At 41.8% G+C, this 27,388-nt stretch overlaps 1 protein-coding gene across 1 annotated transcript in view; it reads right to left on the bottom strand.

The window, feature by feature from the left end:
• Adgrv1 (adhesion G protein-coupled receptor V1) overlaps positions 1–27,388 on the bottom strand; it is a 518,174-nt gene that overhangs the window by 341,569 nt on the left and 149,217 nt on the right. Inside the window, exons 59-69 of the mRNA XM_040729011.1 lie at positions 22,022–22,139; positions 19,394–19,514; positions 14,598–14,736; positions 14,233–14,418; positions 13,726–13,958; positions 11,390–11,538; positions 8,875–9,076; positions 8,264–8,483; positions 6,466–6,702; positions 4,585–4,734; positions 2,419–2,892 (exon numbers count right to left, since the gene is read on the bottom strand). Of these exons, the coding sequence (XP_040584945.1) occupies positions 2,419–2,892; positions 4,585–4,734; positions 6,466–6,702; positions 8,264–8,483; positions 8,875–9,076; positions 11,390–11,538; positions 13,726–13,958; positions 14,233–14,418; positions 14,598–14,736; positions 19,394–19,514; positions 22,022–22,139 (2,229 nt within the window). The remainder of the gene's footprint in view (positions 1–2,418; positions 2,893–4,584; positions 4,735–6,465; positions 6,703–8,263; positions 8,484–8,874; positions 9,077–11,389; positions 11,539–13,725; positions 13,959–14,232; positions 14,419–14,597; positions 14,737–19,393; positions 19,515–22,021; positions 22,140–27,388) is intronic.

Genomic DNA, 27,388 nt, shown 5'->3' with positions numbered 1-27,388 from the left:
ATACCTCCCATTGCCAGAAGTCTTAGCCAGGGTCACCCCAGGTTCCTGGGAGTTCCCGTGCCATTAGGTCTGGCTCATCCCAGAGATGCCCTGACTCCTGCTTGAATCAGTTTCCCACAGATCTGCAAAAATGTAGGAAAAACTGTGACATCAATGTTCACCAAAATGCTGTTTTCTCCACTCATTCAACACCAACAAAAGTAAAGACCTAAACGTGGAAAGAATTGAAAGGTTGCATGGTGCGGCGTTTTGAAAGAAAATGGCCCCCACAGGCTCATAAAGAGCAGCACTATTAGGAGGCGTGGCTTTGCTGGAGGAGGCGTGGCTTTGCTGGAGGAGGTGTGGCCTTGTTGGAGGAGGTGTGTCCTGGGGTGGGGGTGGGAGGACCGTGAGGTCTCACATGCTCCAGCCAGGCTCTCGCGTGCTCTCCCTGCTGTCTGCAGATCTGGATGGAGAACTCTCAGCTCGTTCTCCAGCACCACGTCTGACTGCGTGCCCCCATGCTTCCCGCCATGACGACGATGGACTAACCCTCTAGAATTGTAGGCCAGCCCCAATTAAAGGTTTTCCTTTACAAGAGTTGCTGTGGTAATGGGGTCTCTTCACAGCAATGAAAACCCTAAGATGTGGTAAATACAAATTCTTGTAATAGGCATGCTGTTTATCATGTATAGGGGCCTAATTGTCATGGATCAAAGCTTATATGAAGCATAGATGGCACTTGGAAAATTGCTACATTTCCCCACTAGTGTCTCGTGGGCTTCTTTCTACCACCAGCCTCATTGTAAGCAACTCTGAAAGCTGTTGTTCAGGAATATAAATAATAGTAATTAAAATGTAGTTTCACGCTCAGTGAAAGCGTTCCTATTTACAACAGATCATGGCCGACCCACGGCATAGATCCACAATGGAAGACTTGTCGTGTTATCTGTGATTCTTCAGTTCTTCTCCGACCTCCCCAGTGGTGACATGTCCATCCGCCTTCCGGCCACTTCTCTGGAAAAAAGTCGTTAATAACTGGCAAGCCTGGCCTCTCTATTCCAGTCTTCCTTAGCTAGCCCTGGCAGGCCAGCAGGACCAAGCGAAAATATACTCCAGTGCTCAGCAAGTCACTGAGCTGCTCTGTACTCCCCAAAGCCTTCAGAATTCCATTCCTCACTGGTCTTCCGCTGAGAGAATACACCCACATAACCTTGATGGCCTTGACATTCCCGTCTGGTTTCACAGGGCAAGCTGCAGATTTTTCTCAAGGTTCTAACCTTCTAAGCAGATTTCTTAACCATAAAATACAAACACCATGAAGTGCCAGGCGGATGAACTAAATTAGCATCCCTCATATAACAGAGAATGATGTGCATACCATCCTTGGGAAAATTTATATGGTTGGTCCAGTCACTTCCGGTAGATTTACACACAGAAGACTGCTAGGGTCTCATAGCAGTCCAGTGTTTGGGCCTCTGTGTGTGTGTGTGTGTGTGTGTGTGTGTGTGTACATGTGTGTACATAAGTATGTACATGTGTGTGGTGTGTACATGTGTGTGTACATGTGTGTGTATGTGTGTGTGTCTGTACATGTACGTGTATGTGTGTGTGCGCGCGTGTGTGTGTGGTGTGTGTGTAAGGGCATTCTGGGGAGTGTTACACAAGATAGCCATGCATCTAATTTTTAAAATATTACTCTATTTTGAGCCAGGATCTTTGTACAAATCCCTGGCTCACCTGGAACTCATTATGCAGATCACACTGGCCTCAACTAGCAGAGATCTGCCTGTCTGTGCCTTCAGGGATGCTGGCATGTTTCTTTATTTACATGGGGATGGAGAGCATGTGCACATCACTGCTCCTATGTGAAGGTGAGAAGGCAAATTGTGAGAATTGTTTCTTTCCTCCCATCACGTATGTCACCGCGATTAAATTCAGGCCATCTCCATGACAAGTGCCCATATTCCCCGGACCACCTAACCCGCCCCCAAGACATGCACTCTTGCCACTGTTACAACAATGTCAGCAGAGTAGCTTGACAGACTCCCTCCTCAGCACCATCCCAGACAGACATGGGCAATTCCACTGTTACAAATCCAAGAGCACAGAAGCAAAGCTGTCAGGCTGTGTCGTCATAGCTTCCCAACACTGGGAACACACTTCAGCCCTCAGGGCGCTAACCACTGCACTTTGTACATACGAAATGAATGCCTACAATCTGGCTGAAAATCTATCTACTGGTTCCAAACAGAAAGCTGCCCATCCCTACAGACTCTGCAATGCATCATGCAAAACCACTATGTATTTATTTTCTAAGGCAGCGTTATGACTACCTTTAAACATTGAAATAAGCCTTTCAACTGATCAGGAGATAAATAAGGGCTCTCCCAAAGGAGCTCTGCTAGAGCTTTCAGGATTTGAAGGAGTGCTACACACCTGATTCTTCAAAGGCACCAGGTCTACTTTGTATCTGGCGCCATCTTTGATCACCAGCTGTCTCTCTTCATTTTCAGTAGCAATGGGGTCTTCTTTATTATCAGACAATATCTGAAACCTAACAGCCACATCACCAAACGTTCCAGCAAGGCGGGTGACATTAATTTGGATGGTCCTAATGAGGCTCTGTCCAATCAGCATTGACTGATGATCTGAATACAGGGCAAACACACCATGTGGGTCATCATTGGCAGACACGGAGAACCACGTGGTACACCTCTCCGGGTCCAGCTCTGCCCCTCCCTCTACAGAAACCAGCCGGACAGCATACTCTTCCTGAACCTCAGGCGTGTTGTCTGGCAGCAAATGGACATCAAAGCTCGCTTCACTCTCTCCATCAGCCATGAGGAAAAATCCACTGGTGGAAAGAAAGTCTCCAGTAACATCAAACTCACTGCTTAGCTCCCAGCGTACCTGGGACAGAAACAAGAAAATCAGGGTTACACAACTCAGCACGCGCAACATGAAACCTCCCGATTACACTTCCTCTGGGTTGTGCAAAAGGAAATGTAAATTACGTGTTGTTAGAGTTAGACTAACTTGGAAGTGTATGCTAGTGTGGAAAGCACATTAACTCATCTCATATCCAATCCGAAGGACAGGGTGCTTTTTAATCTTATTATTGACTTGTTTCTAAAATAAGAGCACGATTTGAAAAGATGACGAGAAGCACGTAAACTCTAACATGCCAGTTCCACGCATGTATCAACCTGTGACCCATACACACCATTTCAAGGTCAAAAATAGGCATAATATATATGCTAAATCACTCCTGAACATGCATCCAGAGAACTCCACACCATATTTGTGTTGCCTCATTCACTATAACAAAGAATTGAAATCAACTTAGTTGTCCAAGAACAGGTGAATGGATAATGAAATTTGATATATATGAATACTATTAAGCTTTAAAGAAAATGAAGTTAAAATTCTGCAGGAAAATCAGTGAACTCAGAATGTATAATATCAAGTAAGGGCATACAAGCTCAGGAAGAAAAAATGCATGTTTTCTTTCATATGTGGGATCTAGCCAATAATATATACACACATGTAAACAAATGTGCATGTGGCTGTAGTGTAACATGAAGGGAAAAAAACAAGAACTGCTAATTATTAGGGGATGGGGAAGGACTGAATGCAGTCATGGTCACAATTATGACAGAAGATAACAGGAGAATTGTTCTTCCATTCTAATTCTGCCATGGACTTTTTGCAGTTGTTTGTTGTGGTGGTGGGTAAGCACAAGAGACAGCGTTGATACTGAAAGGATGATATTGAGTACGATGCTCCATAGCTTCCATTTTGAATGAAAGCCTGTTCTGACTGTGTAGGAGTCATCTAGACTTTGGGCTACGGCTGTTTTGTTGTGGGATGTTTTTATTTACATGCAACTTTAACGGTAAAGTTTCTAAATGTTTTCAAGGTTAAGTATATAACCCATTATTTTCATCGTCTTCTCGTGACAAGGAAGGAAATAATACCTTTAAAGTAATATTAATTAATCATTACCCCACAAGTTCTATCACCAGATCACAAACTTTTAAGTGAGAAACAAACAAATCTAACTAATCTTCAGTTCACAGGAGAGATGAGGCGTTTAGGGAAATTTCACAAACGGAAACAAAGACAGTCTGGGCAAACAGATCACCTGATCTGTTAGCCACACCTCCAGCACCCCCCAGGAACAGGGAAACAGGCTTCACCCAGAAAGAGAGGCTGCAGCTCTTTAGAAAGCATCTGCTTACACAGAAACGCTCTGTGAGAAATAAACCCTTGACAAGCATAATAAGAAATTCACAAAAATCACTGAGGGGCTTAAGCAGGGGAGGCCTCCTGTTTGAGTGGGAAGATACAAAACACCTCAGCTCTTCATAACACAGAAGACGCTGGGTGCTGCTCACTGTACCAAATTTAATTTAGAGAACACATCCGGGGCCGGGTCTGGCTGCAGGATGTAAAGGCACCTAAGCCTCTTAGTTCCTCTGAAAACCCTACTAGTTTCAAGTCAGCAAAGCTTTAACTAGAACGTGAAGTTTCTCTGTTCCCCCACCCGCATCTGTGAGGCAAACTGATACTCAGTCAGGAAAATCAAATAAAAAGTAATACCATGATCTCTCCAGAGAAGCCTTTGGCTCTCGTGACAAGGAAGGAAATAAGTGTGGGTCCATCTGAGGGCGGTGGCTCTGAATACGTTTTCTTAGATAAAGACTCGGTAGCAAAACCAATGACTCCATTCGGGTCACCAAACTTTTGTACCTAACAAACATTAACAGGAAGTGAGTACAATATAGAATAATCATGAAAAAAAAAACCCTAACTGATTAACCTTGGGATAACCAGAAGGAATTCTACATAGAAGTAGTACTTGAATATAATCTACTAATCCGTTTGATTAAAAAAAAACAAATCTTTCTTACTATACTGACTGTTGTCTGATCAAATAGGTTCTTACTCTCCAAATATAGAAGCAATCAGAAAATGGTAACTCAAAGAAGGCAAAAATTGTTTCATGCAGCGATTTATTCACAAGCTTCATACATTAGCCAAGTGGTTTCATCCAGATGTTTCCAAAGATACAGAGCAGACAAAGGCAAAAAGGCCCTGTGGGCAGTAGCTGTTACTTTTGACGCTGAGGGTCAAGCCCAGGCGTGTGCAAGCTCACCAAGTGTTTTACCACTGAGGACTCCTCCCCAGCCCATGTGCTGTTTACTTTTATACAATAAGTGGGCAAGGATATGATCGTGAGTTGTCTGGTGGAACACCATTCTAGACAACGCTGTGAAGGTTCCTGTAGGTACAATTAACTTTCAAACCAGTTGTTTCTAAATGAGACATATTACCCTCCATAATGTGGGGAGGTCTCATCCAATCTAGTGACATCTGAACAGGAAAGACGTTAGATTGGAGCTTAGAAGCTATGCTTGAGTTTCCTGTGCCTGCCACATGGAATACCAAGACCACAACAGCTCTTCCATGTTTCCTGCCTACTGACAAAATCCATACTTCCTTCCCCCCTCTCCTCTTTTCTATCTTCCCCTGTCCTCTCTCTTCCCTTGCCTAGCCCCTCTCTTCCCTTCCCCCATACATGATATATATATATACATATGTGAGTGTGTGTGCACATGTGTGCTTGTGTATATGTGTGTGCATGCGTGTTTGTGCACACATGTGTGTATGTGTGCATGTTTATACATGTGTGTGCATATATGTGTGTCTGCATGTGTGTGCTTGGGTGTAAATGTGTGCATGTGTGTGCTTCCCTCTGGTTCTCTTCTCAGGAAATCACTAACAGATCCAGACCCCAAACAATGTTTTCAAGAACAAAACCTATCATTTCTCTTTGCTGTTTTTAGAGTCAATATTAGCAGCAGAACTCCCCTCTGCCAGACTGTGTAATTCGGGTCAGATCCAACACCATTTCACTGTGCTAATGAACAAGAACATTAGTCTGACTCATAAGAACATAGTCTGATGACAAGATAGTCTGTTCACCATGACAATAAATATCTCTTCTCTAGAAATGTCAAATATTCTCCACACACAAATTCTCTCTAAAATTAAGCAATAAGTACTTTAACATTCTACTAAATTTTTTACAAAAGTTATCAATATTGAAGCTGCTATACAATTAATATAAAAATGAGAATGTTTGACTCATGGGAATTGTTACTGTTTGTTTTGAGACAGGGTCTCCTATACACCAGGCTGGCCTCAAACTCACTATGAAGCAGAGACTAACCCTTATTTTCTGATTCTTTTGCCGCCACCTCCTCAGTGCTGGGATTCTGGTATAGGTGTATACAGCCACACCTGGTGTTTGGGATGCTAGGCTCACATCCTGCGTGTCACCCATACTAGGCAAGCAGTACACCAACTGAACCACATCCCGAGCCCTTCTGCTCCGCATCAGCATGTCTCAAGAAATAGAAATAACTTTCGGATAAACCCACTGAATCCGAAATGTTGCGCAAAGGCATTCAGACTTACTGTTATTGCAACAGTGTTAGCTCTGGGGTCTAACTTAGCATCTTTCAAAGGCTTAAGCTGAACAATGAAAGTCTCCTCAGCTTCAGTTTCCTCATGAGGACAAATTGTAACAATGATGGTTTTCTGGCCGCCTTCTCCCTCTCTGAAAGAGACTGTCCCACTCACGGGGTCTTCGATGTCTCCGTTCTGTGGCGGTAAGGCTTCCTGAGAATTGGGCCCTACTATCTCCCAGTTCACCTGCAAGTCATATTGGGTTTTAGTAGAGATGGCCATTTTTTTTATTTAAGTTAGAAACAAGCTTGATTTTTGCAATACATGTGCTATTACAAAAACCATTACAAATAAAAAACTCTTCTAGGATACACCGGGCTAATTCCTGATTTATCTGAGCTGAAAATAATATTTTCAAATAAAAATGTTGAAAAATAGTACCTAGTAATTTGTAATAATCACAGAACAGCAAACTGTGTTTTAAGTGTTTATGTTACAGACATGTACACATTGGAAAACTCCTCTGCATTATAACAAACATGGCTTTAGGTGCTTATACTTCTGATTTGCATGGTTTTCATGTCCCCGGAGGGAAGAGCCACCTGGCTCCTTTCCATTGTCACTTCCTACGTTAGTAGCCTCTCTGTCTGGAATCACCAAGCCTCTTCCTCCTTGCCTGCTGATGCTTACAAGACCCTTGCCCTCCCGGGTTTCTTCCCTCTTTATTTCCCAGCCTTCCTTCTTCCACGCCGATAAGGCTCAGCTCCACAGTCTTTACAACTCTAACTGTATCACAGCTTCACAGGTCCAGTGGCTCCCCACACAAACCCCTGCCTTGTCATCGCTGGTCACCTAACAACTAGCATACTCGGCCTATGTGGTCCCTGTCCAGCAGGATCTCAAATTAACATGTGCAAAGCAGAATTCTTAAGTATTCATATCACCTATGAAATTTCATAGGGCTGGCACCACATTCCAGATGCTTCCAGAAGGCATCCACGATTTCTCTTCTTCAGCCTCCATTTTTAAGCCAACGAACTGTTCACATCTTGTCTCTCTGTCTCCATCACTCACGACTGAGTAAAAGACAGTGGCCCCCAACCACCCCTCGTGCTTGTCCACTGTGACCCTGACTTCTTGTCAATCCATCTTTCACATGGCAGCCACAGGTGAGGTATGTAAGTGAAAACAGAGCCACTTATTCTCTGGCTAAGTCTCCCTCAATGGCGAGCTCTTCACACTTATGGATGACGTCTTGAACTGGTCCTGCATCAGCCCTAGCTCTTACGTGATCAATGGCCCGTCTGATCCTTTCACTCCAGCCCCCAACGATGTGGACTTCTACCAGCAGGGCAGAGTTATTCCTCCCCATTAATCCCTTCTCCCACGCACACTGGGTGACCCAGGCCACTCGGGCCGTGCGTCCCAACATTACAGGCAGAATTCAGTGCAATTATACTTCTTTAAAAAGCTGGTTTGCTACTACTCGAGTTTCCCCAAGTGAGCACTGTGCAAACAGAGATCACATCATTCCCAAGCATGTTCTCCACCTGTCGAACTGACTGTTGTTTACCAGAGACGTTCATTCACTTATTTGCTGCTAAGAGTGCCTGAAAACAGACACATGGCTTGTACACGTCTATACACTTCACCAGGCTCGGAGGCCACTTAACACTTTCAATGCAATTAGTAAATGCTACAAATAAATAAACCAACAAACAGATAATGCATCTGGGGAATAAGAAAATCCGGCATCATCTATAATGCATCAGAATTGCTATTAACGTCACAGGAAGAATGACTCTACCTGAATCTCTCCCAAGAGTCCTCCGGTCCGCTGCAGCACCAAGTGCAAAACCATTGTGGAGTTGGGGTTAGGAATAGAAATTTTGCTTTGGTTGAGAAATCTTACAACGCCAAATGGAGAGTCTCTTCTGGTAATTGTGATTTTGCTCACTAGGTGGCGCCCAAGGATGGCTCCACCAGTCGCTCCAGTGAGCAGAATTTCCAGCTGCCACTCAGGTTCACTGCGGGACAACAGGGAATCAATGTTTGAGTCTAAACTTTTAAAACGCCTGTAAAACCCAACTAGCTAGTCATTTCCCAAGTTGACCACACATATTCAAGGCACAGCAGGACAAACAGCGATTTACAAGCTCACAAGCCAGCCATTAGACTTCCTAACTGCGGAAGGCTTCAGATAAGGACACAGAGATGCTGTCACGTCCTAACCAGGTTTTAATGGGGGAAAACAAAACGAGGTGTACAAGCACAGTTCCCTCTTGCTAGGTATGCCCCGAGCTCTCTCAAGTGTTGCTTCTTAGCAGGAACGTTCACCACCCGGAATAAACCCGAGTAAGAGTTTGAGCCTGGCACCCGCACTTCGTGTGTGCCCACTCTGCTTCCCATGAAACTGACCTCTCGCTGTCATCGACGACGACGACGACAGAGACATTTATAAAGCTGAGGTTCTGCCCGTGCTGAAAGGTGACCGCGCCACCAGGCAGCGTGTGGCCTGGGACCGCAGAGACGCCCTGGGACCTGAAATCAGCTGACACGAGGCCGTAAGTTCCACGAAGCCTCAGCACCGGAATGGCGATCGTGCTGGCATCTTCCTCCACTGTAACAGAATGTGGAACCCGCCTGGTTACCAGAAGAAGTAATCGACTTTTACGTGATGCAGGCAGACTGGGCCAGGCCACCCAAAGTAACCGTCCGGTGCTCACTCCCCTGGTTGTCCCAGTTCACTTGTCACTTTAAAGAAATGAGTGAAGGTTCTGTTGGCTCCTATCTTTTTCTGAAGAATAATATAGTTTACCAGATGGTGGAATTTAGAGTGATTATGTTTTTTTAAAAATGTAAGCAACCTATGCATTCATGGGTGCTCTTCTCCCTCGTGCTCCGCGCAAATAAGATAGATAAGCAGAGTGGTAGAAAACACGGGCTGTGTATAAAAAGGAAGTATTCTGACTGCTTCTATTATTTGGCTGAAATACAAATAGTACATGTCACGGAGCCTTACAATATTTCTATTATCGGGTATTTTTCACATTTATATTGTGTGTATGTCTGTGTGTGTGTCACACACATACACACACACACATATATATATGTATATATGTATATATACATATATATATATATATATCATATGGGTGATGCCCAGAGATTGGATTCCAGGATTAATTTCAACTTGTCAGGCTTGGTGGTAAATGTATTTACCCACTCTATCTCAATTGCCCTTGTATGGATATTTTAAAATCTACCTATATAAGCTATTGTATTCTTAATCCCAGACAATCAGAAAGTATCAATATGTTTAATTCCAATTTCAAATTTTAAATATAATAGTATTCATTACCAAAACTTCCTCCCAAAACAGTGAATTAATGAGAAATGAGTAAATAGAAAAAATCCTATTTATTTCTTGATGCAAAAATACAGCATCCCTTTACCAGTAGTGGGCTGAAGCTTACACAACAGCATGGCTTATCCAAAAGTCCTCAGAAAGTCTGCAGAAGCGATTCCGTCCAACTTTCACCATAGATGGACAAAGAATCTGGGTATAGGCAGTGAAGCCAACAAATTATTTGCATAAACAAGATAATATGTTTATTTTAAATTATATATGTGTGTACATACACACACACACACACACACACACACACACACACAATTTTAAGACAGGGTTTCTCTGTAGAGTCCTGGCTGTCTTGGAACTCACTCTGTAGACCAGGCTGACCTTGAACTCACAAAGGTCTGCCTGCCTCTGCCTCCTGAGTGCTGTGTCTAAAGGCATGTGCCACCACCTCCCAGCTTACTTTTAAACTGTTTTTGTATGCATTCTCTAAATAAAAACGTATTCTAGAAAGGCAGTCCTCTCTACCTAAGAAGAGATACAGCCATGCATTCTGTTTCCCAATTGTGCAGAAAAGGAGAGCTTCGACACAAGGCAAGCCTGAAGGGAGCTGAAAATAATAAGGGCCCAGATGTTATCTGTAGAGACAGCACAGGAAAATGTTCATTTCAACGGTGACTATTCACTAGAGAGTACATATACACTAAGCTATGACCATATCAAATTAAATTTGCATAAATTTGGAAGGCTTTCTTAAAAACTTTAGATTTAATTTTTATTCATGTGTTTATTCGTGTCTTTGAATGTGCAAGTTCCTCAGAAGCCAGACGAGGGCACCAGATCCCCTAGAGCTGGGATTATTGGCAGTTCTGTGCAGTCAGAAATGTATGTGGGTAAACCAAACTCCAGTCTTCTGCGAGAGCAGTGTGTTGTTTGGTTTTTGTCAACTTGACACAACCTAGACAAACCTGAGATGAGGGGACATTAATTGACAAGATAGCTCCATAAGATTGCCTGTAGGCAAGTCTGTGTGCTGCTATCTGGATTAATGATATATGTGTAAGGGTTGTCACTCCTGGGCAGGGGGTCCTAGACGGTATAGGAAAGCAAACTGAGGAAGCCAGGAGGAGCAAGTCGGTAAGCAGTGTTCCCCCATGGCTTCCGCTCCCCACTCCAGGTTCCTGCCTTGAGTTCCTGTCCTGACCTCCTAGATGATGGCTTACAAGTGAGAAGACGAAATAAGCCTCCTCACGCTGCTCTGGCTGTAGTGTTTATCTTGGCAATAAAAATCTAAGACAGGCAGCAAGCCTCCTTAACCACTGAGCCATGTCCAACCACATGTGTTGTAACGCACATATTTTAATCATCCTTAAAGTTTAGAAATCTTTTTTTCCTAGATCGAGTAATCATTTGGCTTTGAAAGACAAAGAGACTCAAGACTACCTAAAAGTAGCTGAAAACAATTTTTTAAATGTAGGGATATTTTTGTGGTCAGACAAAAAAATGCATCTGAGAATTCATATTCCTTTGCAGTTCGGGAAATGTGAGACCATTGTGACAAGCCAATAAACTTACCTGTGATGGCAGTGTACTTTGGATCGAATTCAATGATGCCCTCTGCATTATCATTTTTCATTATTATGATTTGAACAATGGAGACATTTCCAATTTCAGGGGGTTGATCTATCTGAAGTCCATTCTCTTGGATGCTGAAGTCATACCCTCTTGCAAAGTCATAGGAATAAAGCATAACAAAATAAAATGGCAAACATCCACTTGCGTAGTATGACCCGAATGGTCTCTCTCGAGCCTGTGCCGTAGCTCTTCTGAGTATGGCGCAGCCCCGTTTGTGTTGTAGTGCTGCCCGGTGAGTCCACAGCGTCACGCATGTGGGGCCAACCTTCTACCCCAGCGCTGTCATTATCTTGAATGACCCCAACACTAAGGCCATCTTGTGTGAAGTGATGTTTTCAAAAAAAAAAAAACAAAGTTTTTTATATTGCTCCCAAGTATCTGTGCTTACGTGAAACAAAGGCTAATATAAAATTACAAATTTGTACAAAATAAGAATAATAAGACTACAAGGAAATGTAATTGAATATTGTAATCAGTATCCTCCAATCCAGCCCTCGTCTCACTTATATAACAGCATATTTCTGCAAAAGCTTTTCTTAGATGGGATGTCACTCCCAGGCCTTCATAGCATTTCAATTCCTAAAGTAAAAGAATTTTTTAAAAGATACTAAACAATTCCAATCCATCCTTCAATTCCCAAATTCTTACATGGTGTTCATACACTGCTTTGACCTAAAAGATTGAAAGCTGCTAAGTAAGATGTCGTATGAAGAGAAGTAAGGGTTAAATCACATGAGAGGAGTCACTGGCCTCTCGGGCATCCTGAGACCCATGGACTGGTTGGCTACTGTAACACCTCCCAAAGCAGCAGGCCCTACTAGGGGGCAGAACAGGAGACCACTGAGTTCTATTGCATATTAAAGGAAGCCCTGTACTTATCAGCAAGGGAAAACTGTTGCCCAGAATTCACATGGAAATTTATCTCTGAAAGTGTAGCCCCGAGGGTAAGATTTCCAAGACCTAACTAATCAAAGCCACAAACACTGCACAAGTGGGATCTACTCCTCACAAACTGTGTTCATGTAAGCAACACTGAGCAAGGGAAGGATCTGAGTTCCCACTGCCAGACAAAATCCTTTCTTGAAAAAGAAGACTTAATGTTTGTGTGAACTCAAAACATACTTTTACCTCTCTGGGGTAAGATAATGTATATTGCACCTATGTTTCTAGGTGAAATACCGAGTTGGGAAAAATTTGAAGCATGATATTTAGATGTTTACTGACTGACTCTGTGTCAACTTAGTACAAACTAGAGTCATCAGCGAGGAAGGAGCCTCAGTGAGGAAATGCCTCTGTGAGATACAGCTGTAAGGCATTTTCTCAATTAGTGATTGCTGGGGGAGGATCCAGCTCATGGTGGGGGGGTGCGGAGTTCTTGAGGAAAGCAGGCTCAGCAAGCCAGGGCAGCCAAGCAAGCCAGTAAGCAGCATGCCTCCACGGTCGGTCTCCGCATCAGCTCTTGCCTCTAGGTTCCTGCCCTGTGGGAGTTCCCTGTCCTGACTTCCTTCAATGATAAATAGTAATACGGATGGTTGTATGAGCCAAAAAAAATCCCTTTCTCCCCAGCTTGCTTTCCGGTCATGCTATTTCATTGCAGAAATAGGAACTCTAAGATAATATATAACTAATGAACACATATTTAACGCATAAGAAAACTTCCAGTCTTCTCTTAGTCCATGCATTATTCTAGGGAAAGGGTCCCCTCCTGGGCCCTGTGCAGACTCTGGACAGCAGTGATGGTAGGGCTGATTCAGCCAAGAGCTGTTCACTGTGCCAGTGATGCCTCCTACTGTGTCAATCAACCAGCTCCAGGGAAGGAGCAAGCCCCACTATGATGAATTTTGATTCTTCATTGAAATCATGCTGCATCCGTTTTGTCATTCGCATTGTTTTTCTAGCTAAACCTGCTATCGGGCAAGGATGTATCTCATATACCCATCAGGGACAGCACAGACTCTGGTATACCAAGGACAGCTGCCTCCCCGTCCCATCTGTCCATGGGCCCAGAAAGGGGGGAAAGCAATTCTTGTCACCCCAGATGACCACTGCCCTAGAAAACGGTCAGGCTAACCCCACAGGGTTGGCGATGCCTCGTTTTTTCCCTGGCTTTGCTGGATGAATGCACACATCAGGGCCATGTTCCCTCAGCACAGGCGTGGGGGAATAACACTTAGAAAATCAGGAAAGCTGTAGTCTGTCTTAATTCCTTTGTTCAGTCCTGACCAGGGTGTCCCCTCTGTCTTTCTCCTCACACACCCACATTTCCCTGCCTTTACCTTCCCTGGAGCTCCACTTCTGTAATGGCAAGAACAAATTCCTCGGGGCCTTCAGGAAGGTTGTCATCAAGGATTTCAACATGCAGACTTCTCGCCCTCTCTCTGGCTTCAAAGAGGAGCTCCCCTGATACGGGAACAAAGTCCCGGCCTGCCTCGGCCGTCTTGCTACCAGTCTCATACCAGACTCGCACACGTCCAAAAGAGCCACCTGAGCGGACAACTGTGACATTAACCTAGGAGAAAATTGCTTACCTGTTTAATGTGAATGTTTAAGATGCTGCACATATCATTTCTAACTGAAGAGTCTAATGACTGGGATTACCTTGGAATTAAATTTAACTCTATACAATTATAGAAATTACATGTTGCAAAAATGATACTAGAAAGAAATTAATCCACTGGGGGAAAAAGCTTTAGAAAAGGAAGGAAAAAGAAAAACAGTGTATAGACCACTGAGTATACTAGAAACAACAGAAACTATAAGAGCTGAAGTCATCCACACCATACCCTCTGTGCTGCTTCTGAAACTTGAAGCTGCTCATGTAAAAATGAGAACCGGCCATAGGGGCCATCGCTGGCCACCATGGTGATGCTGGCAGTGATACTGTCTGCATTTAGCACTGCACCCTCACTGATTCCAGTGAGCTGAAACTTATAGGAACACTTCTCCTCAGGGATGTCATCATTCAAAGCCTGGAGGAGTTAAAAAAAAAAAGTGATTCATAGAGGAAAGTGTAAAGAAGTGTCCTATCCATAAACAAGCCATGGATTCTGTAACCTCCCTCCAAGCACACACACACACACACACACACACACACACACACACACACACACACACACACAGAGGCTAACAGAAGGCATCTCACTGGTACCTGAATGACTACAGTAGCCTCAGACTGTCCGTCTTGCATTGTCAATTGTCCTGATGTTTCAACAAACTCGCCCACGAGAGCAGGAACTATCCTCCAGTACACTGTGATCTCCCCTGAAACCCCTGGGCCACGAACAAGGCTACAAGAGTACATGGATATATACTTAGTTCATTTTTATTTAATGGCATTTCTTAAACATTTTCTGTGCCTTTAAACCAATTTTCACTTATCTCAAGAATATTACACCTTTATATAAACAACTTACCAATCAATTGTAAAGCAGGCAAAAGTCTTAGAATTCCAAGACAGTAACATCAGAATTCCTAAGTTAGTGTATATTCACATTGACAAAAGCATTGGCAATAGTGAACACTAAACTTGAAGAGTTAAAGGAACAAAAGTAAGCATTTATGGCTTTTATTTAACATCCACATAGACTCCGAACGGGTCAACGGAAGAACAGAAACACTAGGGAAGACTCGTGGCAGAGGACGGAGTCCAGGCCAGATGTGGACTTCAGTCAGCTCCAAGATAAAGCCTCCAGTCCAACCCAGGCACTCCCCTGGTGCCTGCTGCTTCACCCTCACTAGAAAACGTGGAGACACAAAGCCACCTGCCATCATACTGACTTATTTATGTGGTAGGGTCTGGTTTGAAATCAGAAACTTCCAATACTTTCATTTGAAATAATTTTCTAGCAGTTGAATTGTCTGGAAATGCAAAAGAATCTTACATGTAAACCTGTTGACTGATAATCTTTTCTTAATGTGGAAAATTTTAATAACTTATTTTGTGTGAAAAAAATTGCTCAACGGTTTTTTATTAATTTTTTTCATTTATTTTGCATACCAACAACAGTTTCCCCTCCCTTCTCTCCTCCAGTTCCCTCCTGCCACCAACCTCCACCAAGCCCCAGCCACACCTCCTTCACCTCCATTCAGTAAGGGGCAGGCCTCCCATGGGTTGACTGATAATCTTAATGAATTGACGGGAGTCTGAGAAATGTAGTCAAGAGTGGAGAGACACCATGTGATCCCAGGGAGTGAGAATGCATGAGGCTGGCGTCCTCGGTAAGTTAAGACTATATATATATATATATATATATATATATATATATATATAGTTATGGGTTAATACTTAAGACAGAACTAGCCAATGAGAAGCCCTGGGCATTGGCTGACAGCATTGTAACTAATAGAGTCTCTAACATGGCTCTGGGACCAGGCTGGCAGGAAGAATGCAGGCTACATATGGTGCCCACAACGTGAGGCATGAATTTCCATGTACAATGACAAAAGCTTAAAAGGGATTTTAGAATCAGAAGAACAGAGAGAAGAACGGCTTCTTTGTAGCAGCATTTTCTCAGGTGGGCTCTGTTTTGCTACAGACAAGTAGAAACTTGTACAGCCAGTGCTGGCGGTAAACTTACGCCTGCCATCGTGGAAAGACAGCAGTTAAAACAGTCAAGGCTTTTAGCAGATAAAAGACACATGGCCAGAAAAACAAAGATTTACAGAAAAGTCAGATTCAGATGAACTAAAACCTCTAAAAGGTTTATAGTGTGTTCAAAAATATACATAGGCTTGGGAGAAAAATAAAAATAGAGTACCTGGGTATGGTGGCACATGCCTTTAATTCCAGCACTCCAAAGGCAGAGGCAGGCAGATTTCCACAAAGAAACCACCATGTCTCAGAGAAAAAAATGTAAAAGAAATAGAGTAATAAAAAAGCCATGTAAAAATGGAAAATACACAGAGATTCTGGATACTGTATGCTATTTTGTTGTCTTTACAATGTTTAATTGCTGTGGAAGGAGCAACAACTTTTAAAAGACATTTGATTATCAATGCTGCTGAATTAATACAACTTATATATTTTTAAAATGCTTTGACTTCTAAATTTAAACATAAGGTTACTTGGGAAAATAGTTTTTACTTGTGTTTCCACAGAAAATGAGGGGCTACGGGTTCCTTCCAAACTAGTATGGTCTGATGAAGCAAGATCCCCTGAAGCAATGTCCCAGGCAGTCCAGCATCTGAAACAGCTGGGATAATGAAGCCAAGAAAACTGTAAAAACAAGGACCTGGCCAGGATTCTGTGTTTTGTCATGATCCCCATGGTAGGGACAGCACCCCCACAACCAGCAGGAAGCAGTTAGGAATGAACAATGCCTAAATTCCCAAATATTGTTTATAAAATTTTGTTTTCATTTAAATGGGGTTGCTTATAAATGATAATGATCACAGTCAATGTCTTTCAAATGGAAAAAAGGGAATATTATATAGAAATGAATACTTTGTATTGGTATGGATTTTCATTTATTGATATAAATTTAAGATCAATTTGTGATATATATATTTCTCCTCTTGTTTAGTTATTGTGTTTGTATAACTCATTTAAAAATGCAATGTATAGTTAAATACAGATTATAGACAGTTACCTATAATAGTCAAAACGTATAGTTAGGTTTGTTAGATTTTCTAGATATACAGAGATGTATTTGAGATGGATAGATATTATTCACACCTTTCAAAGACCTACAGAATATATAGCATTTAAAATGGTTTAGGGTTTTTCTTGACAATGAGAAATGTATGCTCCTGTCAGAGAAGATGACGGATATCGAAGAAACTCATTATTCAACACGGCAAAACTAGCCATTTGGGCAGGAAACTGCTCTTGCCTGGACTGTTTGACTGTTGCTATATAATCTGGACATGCAGGACCCACAGGAAAGTGACTGCTGGGCTAACACAACAAGATGACCAGTCCTACAGGGTTCCTGATTCATGGAAGAGTCTAACAGACGTTCTGCAGGACACAGAAAAATGACTGACTGCTAATGCAGATGGGCAGTTTGAAATTTCCTGCTTTGTTGAGAAGTCTGTCAGAAACACTGTGGCCTATGGGCTGAAGATGGATGCCCCAACTTTACAGAGGAACTTTGGGTGACTGTCCAGGTAGCAAGATGTCTCTGTCAATTCTAGTGTTTATGTGTTATCCTTCTGTGGTCTTTGATGGAGTAGAAGACAGATAGTTATAATTATAGTTTTCCTTAGTTTCTATAGTTTTTCTTAAAAGATAAGCTACATATAAGACTTCAGGCTTACACAGATAGGATAGATGATAAAATACTTTCTTTAAATATTACTAAATGTTAATAGACTAAATATGTAACTATAGTTCTTACTCGATAACTGTTCTGTTATATATAATTTGACTATGTTAAAATTAAAACCTTTCTTTTTGTTTAGACAGAAAAGAGGAGATGATGGGGAAAGTCCTTCTGTGTATATGTTTGTCTTATTGGTTGATAAATAAAGCACTGTTGGCCAATAGGGAAGGAAGATAGGTGGGGCTTGGAGTCGAGGAGGAGTCTGGGAAATATCCTAGTCAAGATTGGAGAGTCCCCATGTGATTCCGGCAAGTGAGGGCACATGAGACTGGCATCCTTGGTAAGATAAGACCTTATAGATAGTTATGAGTTAAAACTTAAGACAGAAGGGGTTGATGCGGCTCTGGGACCAGGCTGGTGGGAAGACTGTTCATTACAATGAATTAATAGGTTAATGATGTTATGGACTGAATATTCTAGATTATCCATTCATAAAGTTTTCCCACTTATAATTGGACATTTTCCATCTTTAATATCCTCCTACAACAAATGTGATTTTTGGTATTACTGAACTAACTCATCCCCTTACAAAAGTAACCGACAGGAGGAGAAGACTGCATCTTGGTGCTCTCCCTGGTCTAAGAAAGAAGGTTTTAAAACTTGTAGCTATGTTGTGCTATACTGAAAAGTTGTTTTGCATTTTTTGCTTAAGTCATGTTTATTACTAAATTCATCAAATGTTTGTTTTGTAGCAATTAATAAAATTAAGTGAATTTATCTTATTTTTATCCCAATAATACATGAAGCAAACCTTTTGATCAATAAATCTATGTGCTTACTCCCCAAATAAATACAATTTTGATTTGATTCACCATACCTTTTCTTCACTTGGAAGTCTTAGGAGACAGGATCTCACTATGTATCTGGCCTGGAATTTGCTATGTAAAACAGGCTGGCCTCAAATTCACAGAGATCTGTCTGAGTATTGGGATACAAGTTGCATACTTTTCACATTCACAAAGGAAGTAACTGCTCTTGTATGTAGTCACAGAGTGGGGCTGTCTGATTTTACCCTCATGTACTTTTTTTTTTTATGGGCTTTGCAGCTCATTCCTGAGTAAGCCAGGAAATTTATGATCCAGCTTCAGGAAAGCTCAGGTACAGTTTTGGTTTTTTTTTTTTTGTTGTTGTTGTTGTTGGTTTTGGTTTTGGTTTTTTGTTTTTGGTTTTATGAGACAAGGTTTCTCTGTATTGTTTCAGAGGCCATCGGTCCAGCCCGGCCTCGAACTCACAGTGATCTGCCTGCCTCTGCCTCCCGAGTGCTGGGATTAAAGTACAGTTTTTAATTCCTGCCTGATGTTTATTCTATTCTCCACACAATGCCTACCAGTATGCAACATGATAGCGAGTATTAGTATGCTTGAGAACAGTGGGTTAGGCCAGCGGTTCCCAACCTTCCTAATCTGCCACCCTTTGCTACAGTTCCTCATGCTGTGGTGACCCCAAACAATAAAATTATTTTGTTGCCACTTCAATACTGTAATTCTGCTACTGTTTTGAATTGTATTGTAGACACCAGATATGCAGGATAGCTAATATGCAACCGCAAAGGGGTCTCGATCCACAGGCTGAGACCCCCCTGCTCTAGACTATTTAAATAAAACAATCATAAAACTCTCACCTGATGATGCCAGTGCCATTATATGTTGCTGAGGGCTCCCCAATAATGATGTGTCTGGACGAGGAAGCAATCCCAACTTCTGAGGCACGCTTATCTCCTCGAAGGATTATTGACGCACTACCTAAGGTTAAGATCAGACGGCCCATTTTGATGCAAACATGCAACCACACACGCACACTAGCCAATTGAACTCTGTTGGTAATAACAGCAGGCAGGCAGAGTTATACACCTTTAGCCAGGAAGGTAGTGGAGCACACTGGGGCACTGGAGCCGTTAAGGAATCTCCCATGCTCACACTTGCAGAAGCAGCCAGGAGACAGTGACACCCCCACTCTCACCGCACTGGAAGCAAGCTCCCCTCTACTGAGTGCATGAACTGACTCCCCCGGTACTCATCCTAGTGCTGTTGGCTGTGTGGCTTTGTCAGTGACATTCTTGAGGGCACCTTCCTTAACTTTAATTTTCTGACAAGTCACAGAGCTGACTACTCACTATTATTAAAATATAAATTGAAGTGTCATAATTTGAGAGTACGTCCAGCAACTTAGCCATATTTGATGAAGATTGCTTCCAGAAGCACACACTGGCGTTTCGTGGGTAAGAAAATAAAAAACTGTAATCAGATTATGGTGCCCTTGCACTCCTGGCAGTGGCTTGATGAAACTAAGAGAGATTTGTCACCCCCAAGTATGCCACAATGAGACAGAAGTATAGTAAGAGATTGTTTATGTTGGCAAGGGATTCACCATGCCCCGTGGATATGTTCTTATTTTGGGCAGAGTCATCTTATGCAACATCAGCCCCGCCATTTTAATGGGACATCACTGTCCTACTTTAAAATGTATGAAGGATGACTGTTTCACTGGTTGGTCAATACTATGGACTAATGTACAGGAGGAGTGACCAGCCACCTTAGTGGTATATACACGTCTGAGAACGTTCCTGGCCACAGCGTCCACTTGCAGGCCCAGAACCTTGTTTAGCATGGGTTTCAATGTTATAAAAGGACTGTGCAACAATAAGCAAATTTCCATTTTAAAACCTTCTTATCTTTATGGTTGTTAATATTACTCATAGTACAATGAAATCGTTTCAGACCTGTCTTTCCTATAAAGATCTAAGAATTAGGATACCTCTTTATGAAATATTAAAATAGCCAAGTGATTAATTTAGATAAAAACATGTAGATGTAGGCTTTAATAATCACATTCTGTATTAATTTTTTTTAATTATGCACCATATGATTGTTATAAATACATAAAAATATAGGTGATCAAGCATCACATCAGCATTTTAAGATAATAATTCTAAATTCATCTAATATAAAAACATAACAAAATGGGATTATATTGAACACATTGATATGAAACCCAGTTTCATAACACAACAATTATCCATGTAATTAAGAATTCTTGGGACTGGAGAGATGATCTAGAAGTTAAGAATGCCTATCGTTCTTGAAAACAACCAAGTTTCAGTCCCAGCATCTGCAACAAGCACCTCACAAATGCTACAAACTCCAGCTCAAAGGGATCAGATGCCCTCCTCTGGTTTCCATGGGCAGCTTTGCATGTGTATGCATGTACACACACATGTACACAAGCATTTATGTACACAGTGACATACACACACATGCACACATGTGTATGCATGTACACATATACACACACGCATTTATATACACAGTGACATACACACACATGCATGCAATCATTTATGTACACAGTGACATACACACATATGCACGCATGTGTGTGTACACACATACATACACATGCATACAAGCATTTATGTATGCAGTGACATACACACACATGCACACATGTGTATGCACATACACACACATGCAAGCAAGCATTTATGTACACAGTGACATACACACACATGCACGCATGTGTATGCACATACACACACACATACAAGCAAGCATTTATGTACACAGTGACATACACACACATATAAACTAAAATGAATAAATCATTAAAAAATAATTCTTGGGGCTAAACAAATGGCTCAGCATTTAAGAGCATATAGTATTCTTGCAGAAGACCTGTGTACAGGTCACAGCTCCTGTGTAGGGCAGCTCCTAACTCAACATAATGCAGTTCGAGTGAGATTCAATTCTTCTGGCCTGCATACCACACTGAACTCCCATGCACATTTCCACATAACACACACACACACACACACACACACACACACACACAGACATACACACATGCACACACACACACATGCACGCACACAAGCACGCAAGCACACACACACAATACACTTCTAAATCTAAAAATTAATTATTCTTTATTTTAATGTGAAGAGTGACATTTAACAGCTTACTATTGTTTAATCATTTAGCGCTCATATTTTATTTTATAAGCATCACTATAATGAACAGTTTTACTTCAAAACAAAAAATCCTGGAAGTATATGATCTATGCCTGTATAAATTGTAAGTATTGTGTTATAATTTTAATTTAAAAAACTTTGCCTATAATATAGACACAAATGCACGTATTTACATTACACTGATGCACACTTTTACAAATTACAAAACCTACCATTGCCTACCTTTGCAACTATTGATTTTTGGATACATTTCATTTCAAGAACTATGCGAATTTTTCTTACCTTTCATTGGAGATATTTCTATCTCATCAGCTGCTCTCAGCTCAATGGTGAAGTGCCTGTCCTTCCCCAGTGTGCTGTCTTGAAGTGTATGCAATGTAACGGTCTTTTGGTACTCACTCTACAGCATTTAAAAAAAGAGACAGTTTCAAAAACCAGTAACAAAATCAAATTCTGAATGTTCTCATTAGAAAAATATAATACTGTGCATAAACTACATCAGAAGCCATTTTGTCACCTATAATTAGAAATCATATGCAGGGAGAATTACAAATACAAAAATTATTTCTAGCTACAAATTTCATTTTAGTTTGTTGAGAAAAAAACAGCTCTTAAATTTGTTGGAAATTTTCCAGCACTGAAAATCCAAACTTGAGCAAATTGTTCACAATCCAAAGAGACCACGGCCACAGGGCTTATATGCATAAGACACAGTGAGCTGCGTGCAAAGGAGAGACCATTTCATAGCTGCAGTCAACAGTCCTTGGGATGTCTGCTGCCCACAGCCCCTGGACAAGCCCCTGGCTTCACCAGGGTTAGGCCGGTGGTGCCTTCATTGGCAGCAGGGGCTAACCCATGAAAGTCTGGATTCTCTATCCAGGAGCCTGGTGTTTTGTTGTAGGCTGTAGTTATCATTTATCTGCAAGTTTAATGTTTTGTTTTCCTCTGCTTTCGTGTACATCTTGCTTGTTTCTTACTGGATGTTTTCCTGATAGGAATTTTTATCTTTAATGCTGTCACTGAATATTACTCACTTCATGTGTCAATAAATATTTTTCTTGTACCTTCTAGACAGCTTACATCCACTCTACATTTGTCTGCAACTGTAACTCTACTGGAGAGCACACAGCCTTTTAGTTTTTTATATTCTCCTTGTCTCTTCTTGTCCCTTCATTTCAGTCCCACTTTTCAAAGCTGCCTCCTCCTGTCATTCTGTTAGACACTGTCCACTTCTCAAGTTTCCCTTCGGTAGATTATGCTGCCTGAGTCATCTGTGTTTCCCTATTGGAGTCTATTTACCCTTTGATTGTTACTGAAGTTTCATTGCTTCTATTTACATGGCTGTGTTAATCTAACTGTCTATTTGCTATTTTAATAAATGCTACCACAGACACTCTTACACATCCTTATTTGTGCATTCAGGCATTTCTCTGAGGTGCCCCAGAGTTTGCCTGTTCTCTAAAATTTATTTGCAATCTTAAATCAACTTTGGGGTCCTTTTTTGTTATTACTAGATATATGAATATCATTCCACACCTAGGGTTGTTCTAACATGATTTGTGTTAAGTAAGAACCACGGCTCACAGCTGAGTGCAGATTATCTAGCACACACACTGCATTTGCTGTTTAAGCTCATTACAGCCTTCTTCGTGCTCACAAGCACCAGACTGCAACACTACCCTGGAAGTCACTTTAAACAGGGAAATCACAAACCAACAAATGAAGAAAACCTTCAGACTATAGTAAAAGGACATTTGTTTACATTATGAGGTAGAAACAAGTCCATCCTCTGCCTTCCCTCAGCAGGGAATGTGTGAAATACAGAAACTGAATTTTCCATCATTCTTCCTGTGTCAGCAAATGACTGTGAAAGCATCAGGCATGTTGATGAAGGCCTACAAATCCATTTCAGTGAGGGTGCACTCCACAAATGAAGAAGTATTAGTGACTCTTCCACAAACCAGAAGAATCTACTGTGTTCTGGATACTCACACCACCTCCTAGGAAACATGCCGGGCAACTTTCATGCCACAGCGTCCCCAGTTCTCAATACAATTAGCAGTCGGGAGAAGGAGGGAAGGTGGTCACTCCGAATCAACAGCCTTGTAATGCTGGTTACAAACGACGACTCTTGCATAAAAAGAACTCTCACACAAAGAGATGACAGGAACAGTTCATGAGGAGATGAGCTCAGAAAACATCTACTAGTGATTCAAAATTCATTGAAGTACAAAGTTTCTAAACAATAAACACTTCTTACCTAACTCCTGAAAAGAAAATCCTCAATAATTCAATCAAGAATTTGTAGTTCTTGATCAACTCTCTGACCACTGGAACCTTGACTTCATCCCTGCCTGTACTGAGCTATCACTGGAGCTGGGGCACTGCCTGCACCTGGAGGATTAACCACAGGAGTTGTGACCCTCCCTACATGGAGAGGAGAGACCATCTGAGCCTTGGGCCCTTCCACAACTATAGGAGCAATCACCACAGGCTCAGCCCTGCCGACACCTGAAGGAGCATCAACGGAGACACAGGCCCCAATTACACCAGTTGGGGAAGAGGGAGCCCCTGAAGCACAGGCTCCACCTGTATCGACTGGATGAAGAAATGCGTAGACAACAAGGTAAGAACACACTCAACAACACACTAATAAGACCTGAGTATCCCCACACTGATGAAGCAGAAGAACAACATTAAACTTAACTTTATGAAGATCATAAACGCCCTTAAAAAGTAAATGAAAAATTTCCTTAAAGAAATGGACAAAAAGAAAAACAAAAAATTGGAACAGATGAAAACTAAGAAAAAGCCATCAAAGAGATGAAGGAAAGAGTTCAATACTTGAAAACTGAAATAGAGGCAATAAAGAAAAGACAAACCAGGGAAATTCTAGAGATGAAAAATCTGGTAAAACGATCAGGAATTACAGATGTAAGCATAATACAGACTACAAGAGATGGAAGACAGAATCTCAGGTGTTGAAGATACAGTAGAGGAAATAGATTCACTGGTCAAAGAAAATGTTAAGTCCAATAAATTCTTAACACAAAATATCCAGGAAATCTGGGACACCATGGAAAGACAAAACCTAAGGATTATAGGGATAGATGAAGAAGTCCAGCTCAAAGGCACAGAAAATATATCCCACGAAATCATAGAAGAAAACTTTCCCACCCTAGAAAAGACATACCAATGAAAGCACAAGAAATTATAGAACATCAAACAGACTGGACCCCCCCAAAAAAGTTCCCTGGTCACATAATAATCAAAGCACTAAACATACAGAATAAAGAAAAATATTAAGAGATGCAAAGGAAAAAGGTTAAGTAATACATAAAGGAAAACCTATCAGAATTACACTCAACTTCTCAATGGAAACAATGAAAGTCAGAAGGCCCTGAACAGGTGTTATGCAGGCACTAAGAGACCACGGATGCCAGCCCAGACCACTATACCCAGAAAAGCTTTCAATCACCATAGATTGAAAAAACAAGATATTCCATGACAAAACCAGATTTAAACAATACCTATCCACAAATCCAACCCTACAGAAAGTACTAGAAGGAAAACTCCAACCCAAAGAAGTTAGCTACATACACAAAAACACAGGCAACAGGTAATCCCACACCAACAAATCCCTAATAGAAACACACACACAATACCAACAACAACAACAAAAGTGACAACAACCAGAGTTAGTAATCATCAGTCATTATCCCAGAGACCAGAATCACAAAAGTAAAACGTTTGCTTTGCTGGGATAATTAATACTGGTCACTTGGAGCTGAAGAATCAGCCTCAAGTAAGAAGAGACAAACATCCTTGAGACAAAATATTCTAGGAAGTGTTTCCTCAGGGTCAGCACGCTGAAGCTCTGTTCCAGAGTAGGCCAATGCTGTGTCTCATGTGGCAGCTATGCTTGGTTACGTGTAAGAGACACTGGTTATGTAGCCATGAGGAAATCATGGAGAGCAGAGGGGACTGGCACGTGAGAGGCCATTGGTGAAGATACAGCCTTGGTTCTAGTTGAAGCCTCAGGGTTGTAGGGGCCACGGCAAGAGGTTGAAACTTGGAATCCTGTATAAGAGAAGTCAGAGTTCCTGAAGATACCTCAGGAGATGCCAGTTGAAGTGGAAATTTTGGAAGTGCCAGTACCATGGAATGACTACCAAGGACAGTCGGTGTGGAGTAGAGCCAGCCTGAGCCTATGAGACAAGCTTACAGTCAGCTTCATACTGTCTTTTGTTTCTACTTTGATCTGGTTGCAACTGTGCTCTGGCTTTTCCTCTTTAAAATGAGAAGCATGTGACTTACCTTTTATTTTACCAGATCCCACAAAAGAGACTTTAGAACCTCAAAAGAGACTTTGCATGTCTTAAAGACACTAAACTTTTCAAGCTGGAATGTGTTTTATATCGTGATATTAGTATTAATATGAGATACTGGGGGTAAAGAAGAAGGAAGAGGTTATAGTTTAGTAGTAATATATTGTTGTGCCAACTTGATAAGGTGTCAGTTGCCTGGGTTCATTTACTTGCCAAAATGACACAAGCCAGAATCATTTGGAAGAGGAAACCTCAATAGAGAAAACACAATTATTGGGTTAGCCTATAAGCAAGCCTATGGGGTATTTTCTTTATTAGTGATTAATGTGGGAGAGCCCAATCCCATCTGGGGTAGGCTGTATCTGGGTGGTCCTGTATTATATAAAAAACTAAGTTGAACAAGCCAAGGGGAGTAAGCCAGTAGGCATCATTCTTCCATGGCTTCTGTCTGTCTCCAGATTATTGGCCTGAAGTTCCTTCCCAAACTTCTTTAAGTGATGGACCCTTTCTCTGAAAAACAAAACAAAACCAAAAAAACCGATAACCACAGAAGAGACTTCTGAGCTAAGCTGACAGTGGGCTGGTGGGTTGAGGTATGGGCTGGCTGACTGGGATGTGGGCTGGTTGAATGAGATGTTCCTCAGTGCTCCTGCTCAGATGTGTAGCCATCCCAGGGTCACAAACAAACGTAGAGACTAAGGTGATGGAAATGAGAGCAAAGCACTGTACCCCAGGAGTCAGAGGCTTGCACCCCACGAGAACACCAGGGAAGGTCTCCGGCAGGAAGTCACATTGCTCTAGCAGCCCTCACATAGTTAAAACAATACATTCCTTATAAGACGGGGTTCATTACAGCAGCCCTATATACTACACATGGATATATATGAGTGAAAAATCTTAAAGATGTGATTGCAAAGCCAATTCCCACCCCACGAAGCTGCATACTGTGAAATGGAGGCAAGGAACTGACATGAAAGGGAGAGTTAGTGAGAGCAGCATGTCCACAGGTGGGTAGCCAATACTGAGTAAGAGAAACTGGGGTTGTCATCTCAGACGCAGAGTGGGAGTAGGGCTGAAAATGCATGCATCCCTGTCATCTCCAAGATCTAATATCCTCCTCACTGTACCTCTTCTTCTTTATTTTCCTCGGGATTGTTTTCCTTCTCACAGCAGACCCTAAAAACTGCTCTTAAGAAGTTGCTCGTCTAAGGGGAGGCATGGGAAGGAAGGAACACTAGTGAGGAACAGGATGCAAGGCAGCAGGAATGTGCAGAGGACAAAGAAGACACATGGGAAGCAGAAAGACAGCAGTGGAAAGACG

Source organism: Mesocricetus auratus, unplaced genomic scaffold (assembly GCF_017639785.1).
Source record: "Mesocricetus auratus isolate SY011 unplaced genomic scaffold, BCM_Maur_2.0 Super-Scaffold_100020, whole genome shotgun sequence".
Taxonomy (NCBI): Eukaryota; Metazoa; Chordata; class Mammalia; order Rodentia; family Cricetidae; genus Mesocricetus; species Mesocricetus auratus.
This window is presented reverse-complemented; position numbering and strand designations above follow the sequence as displayed.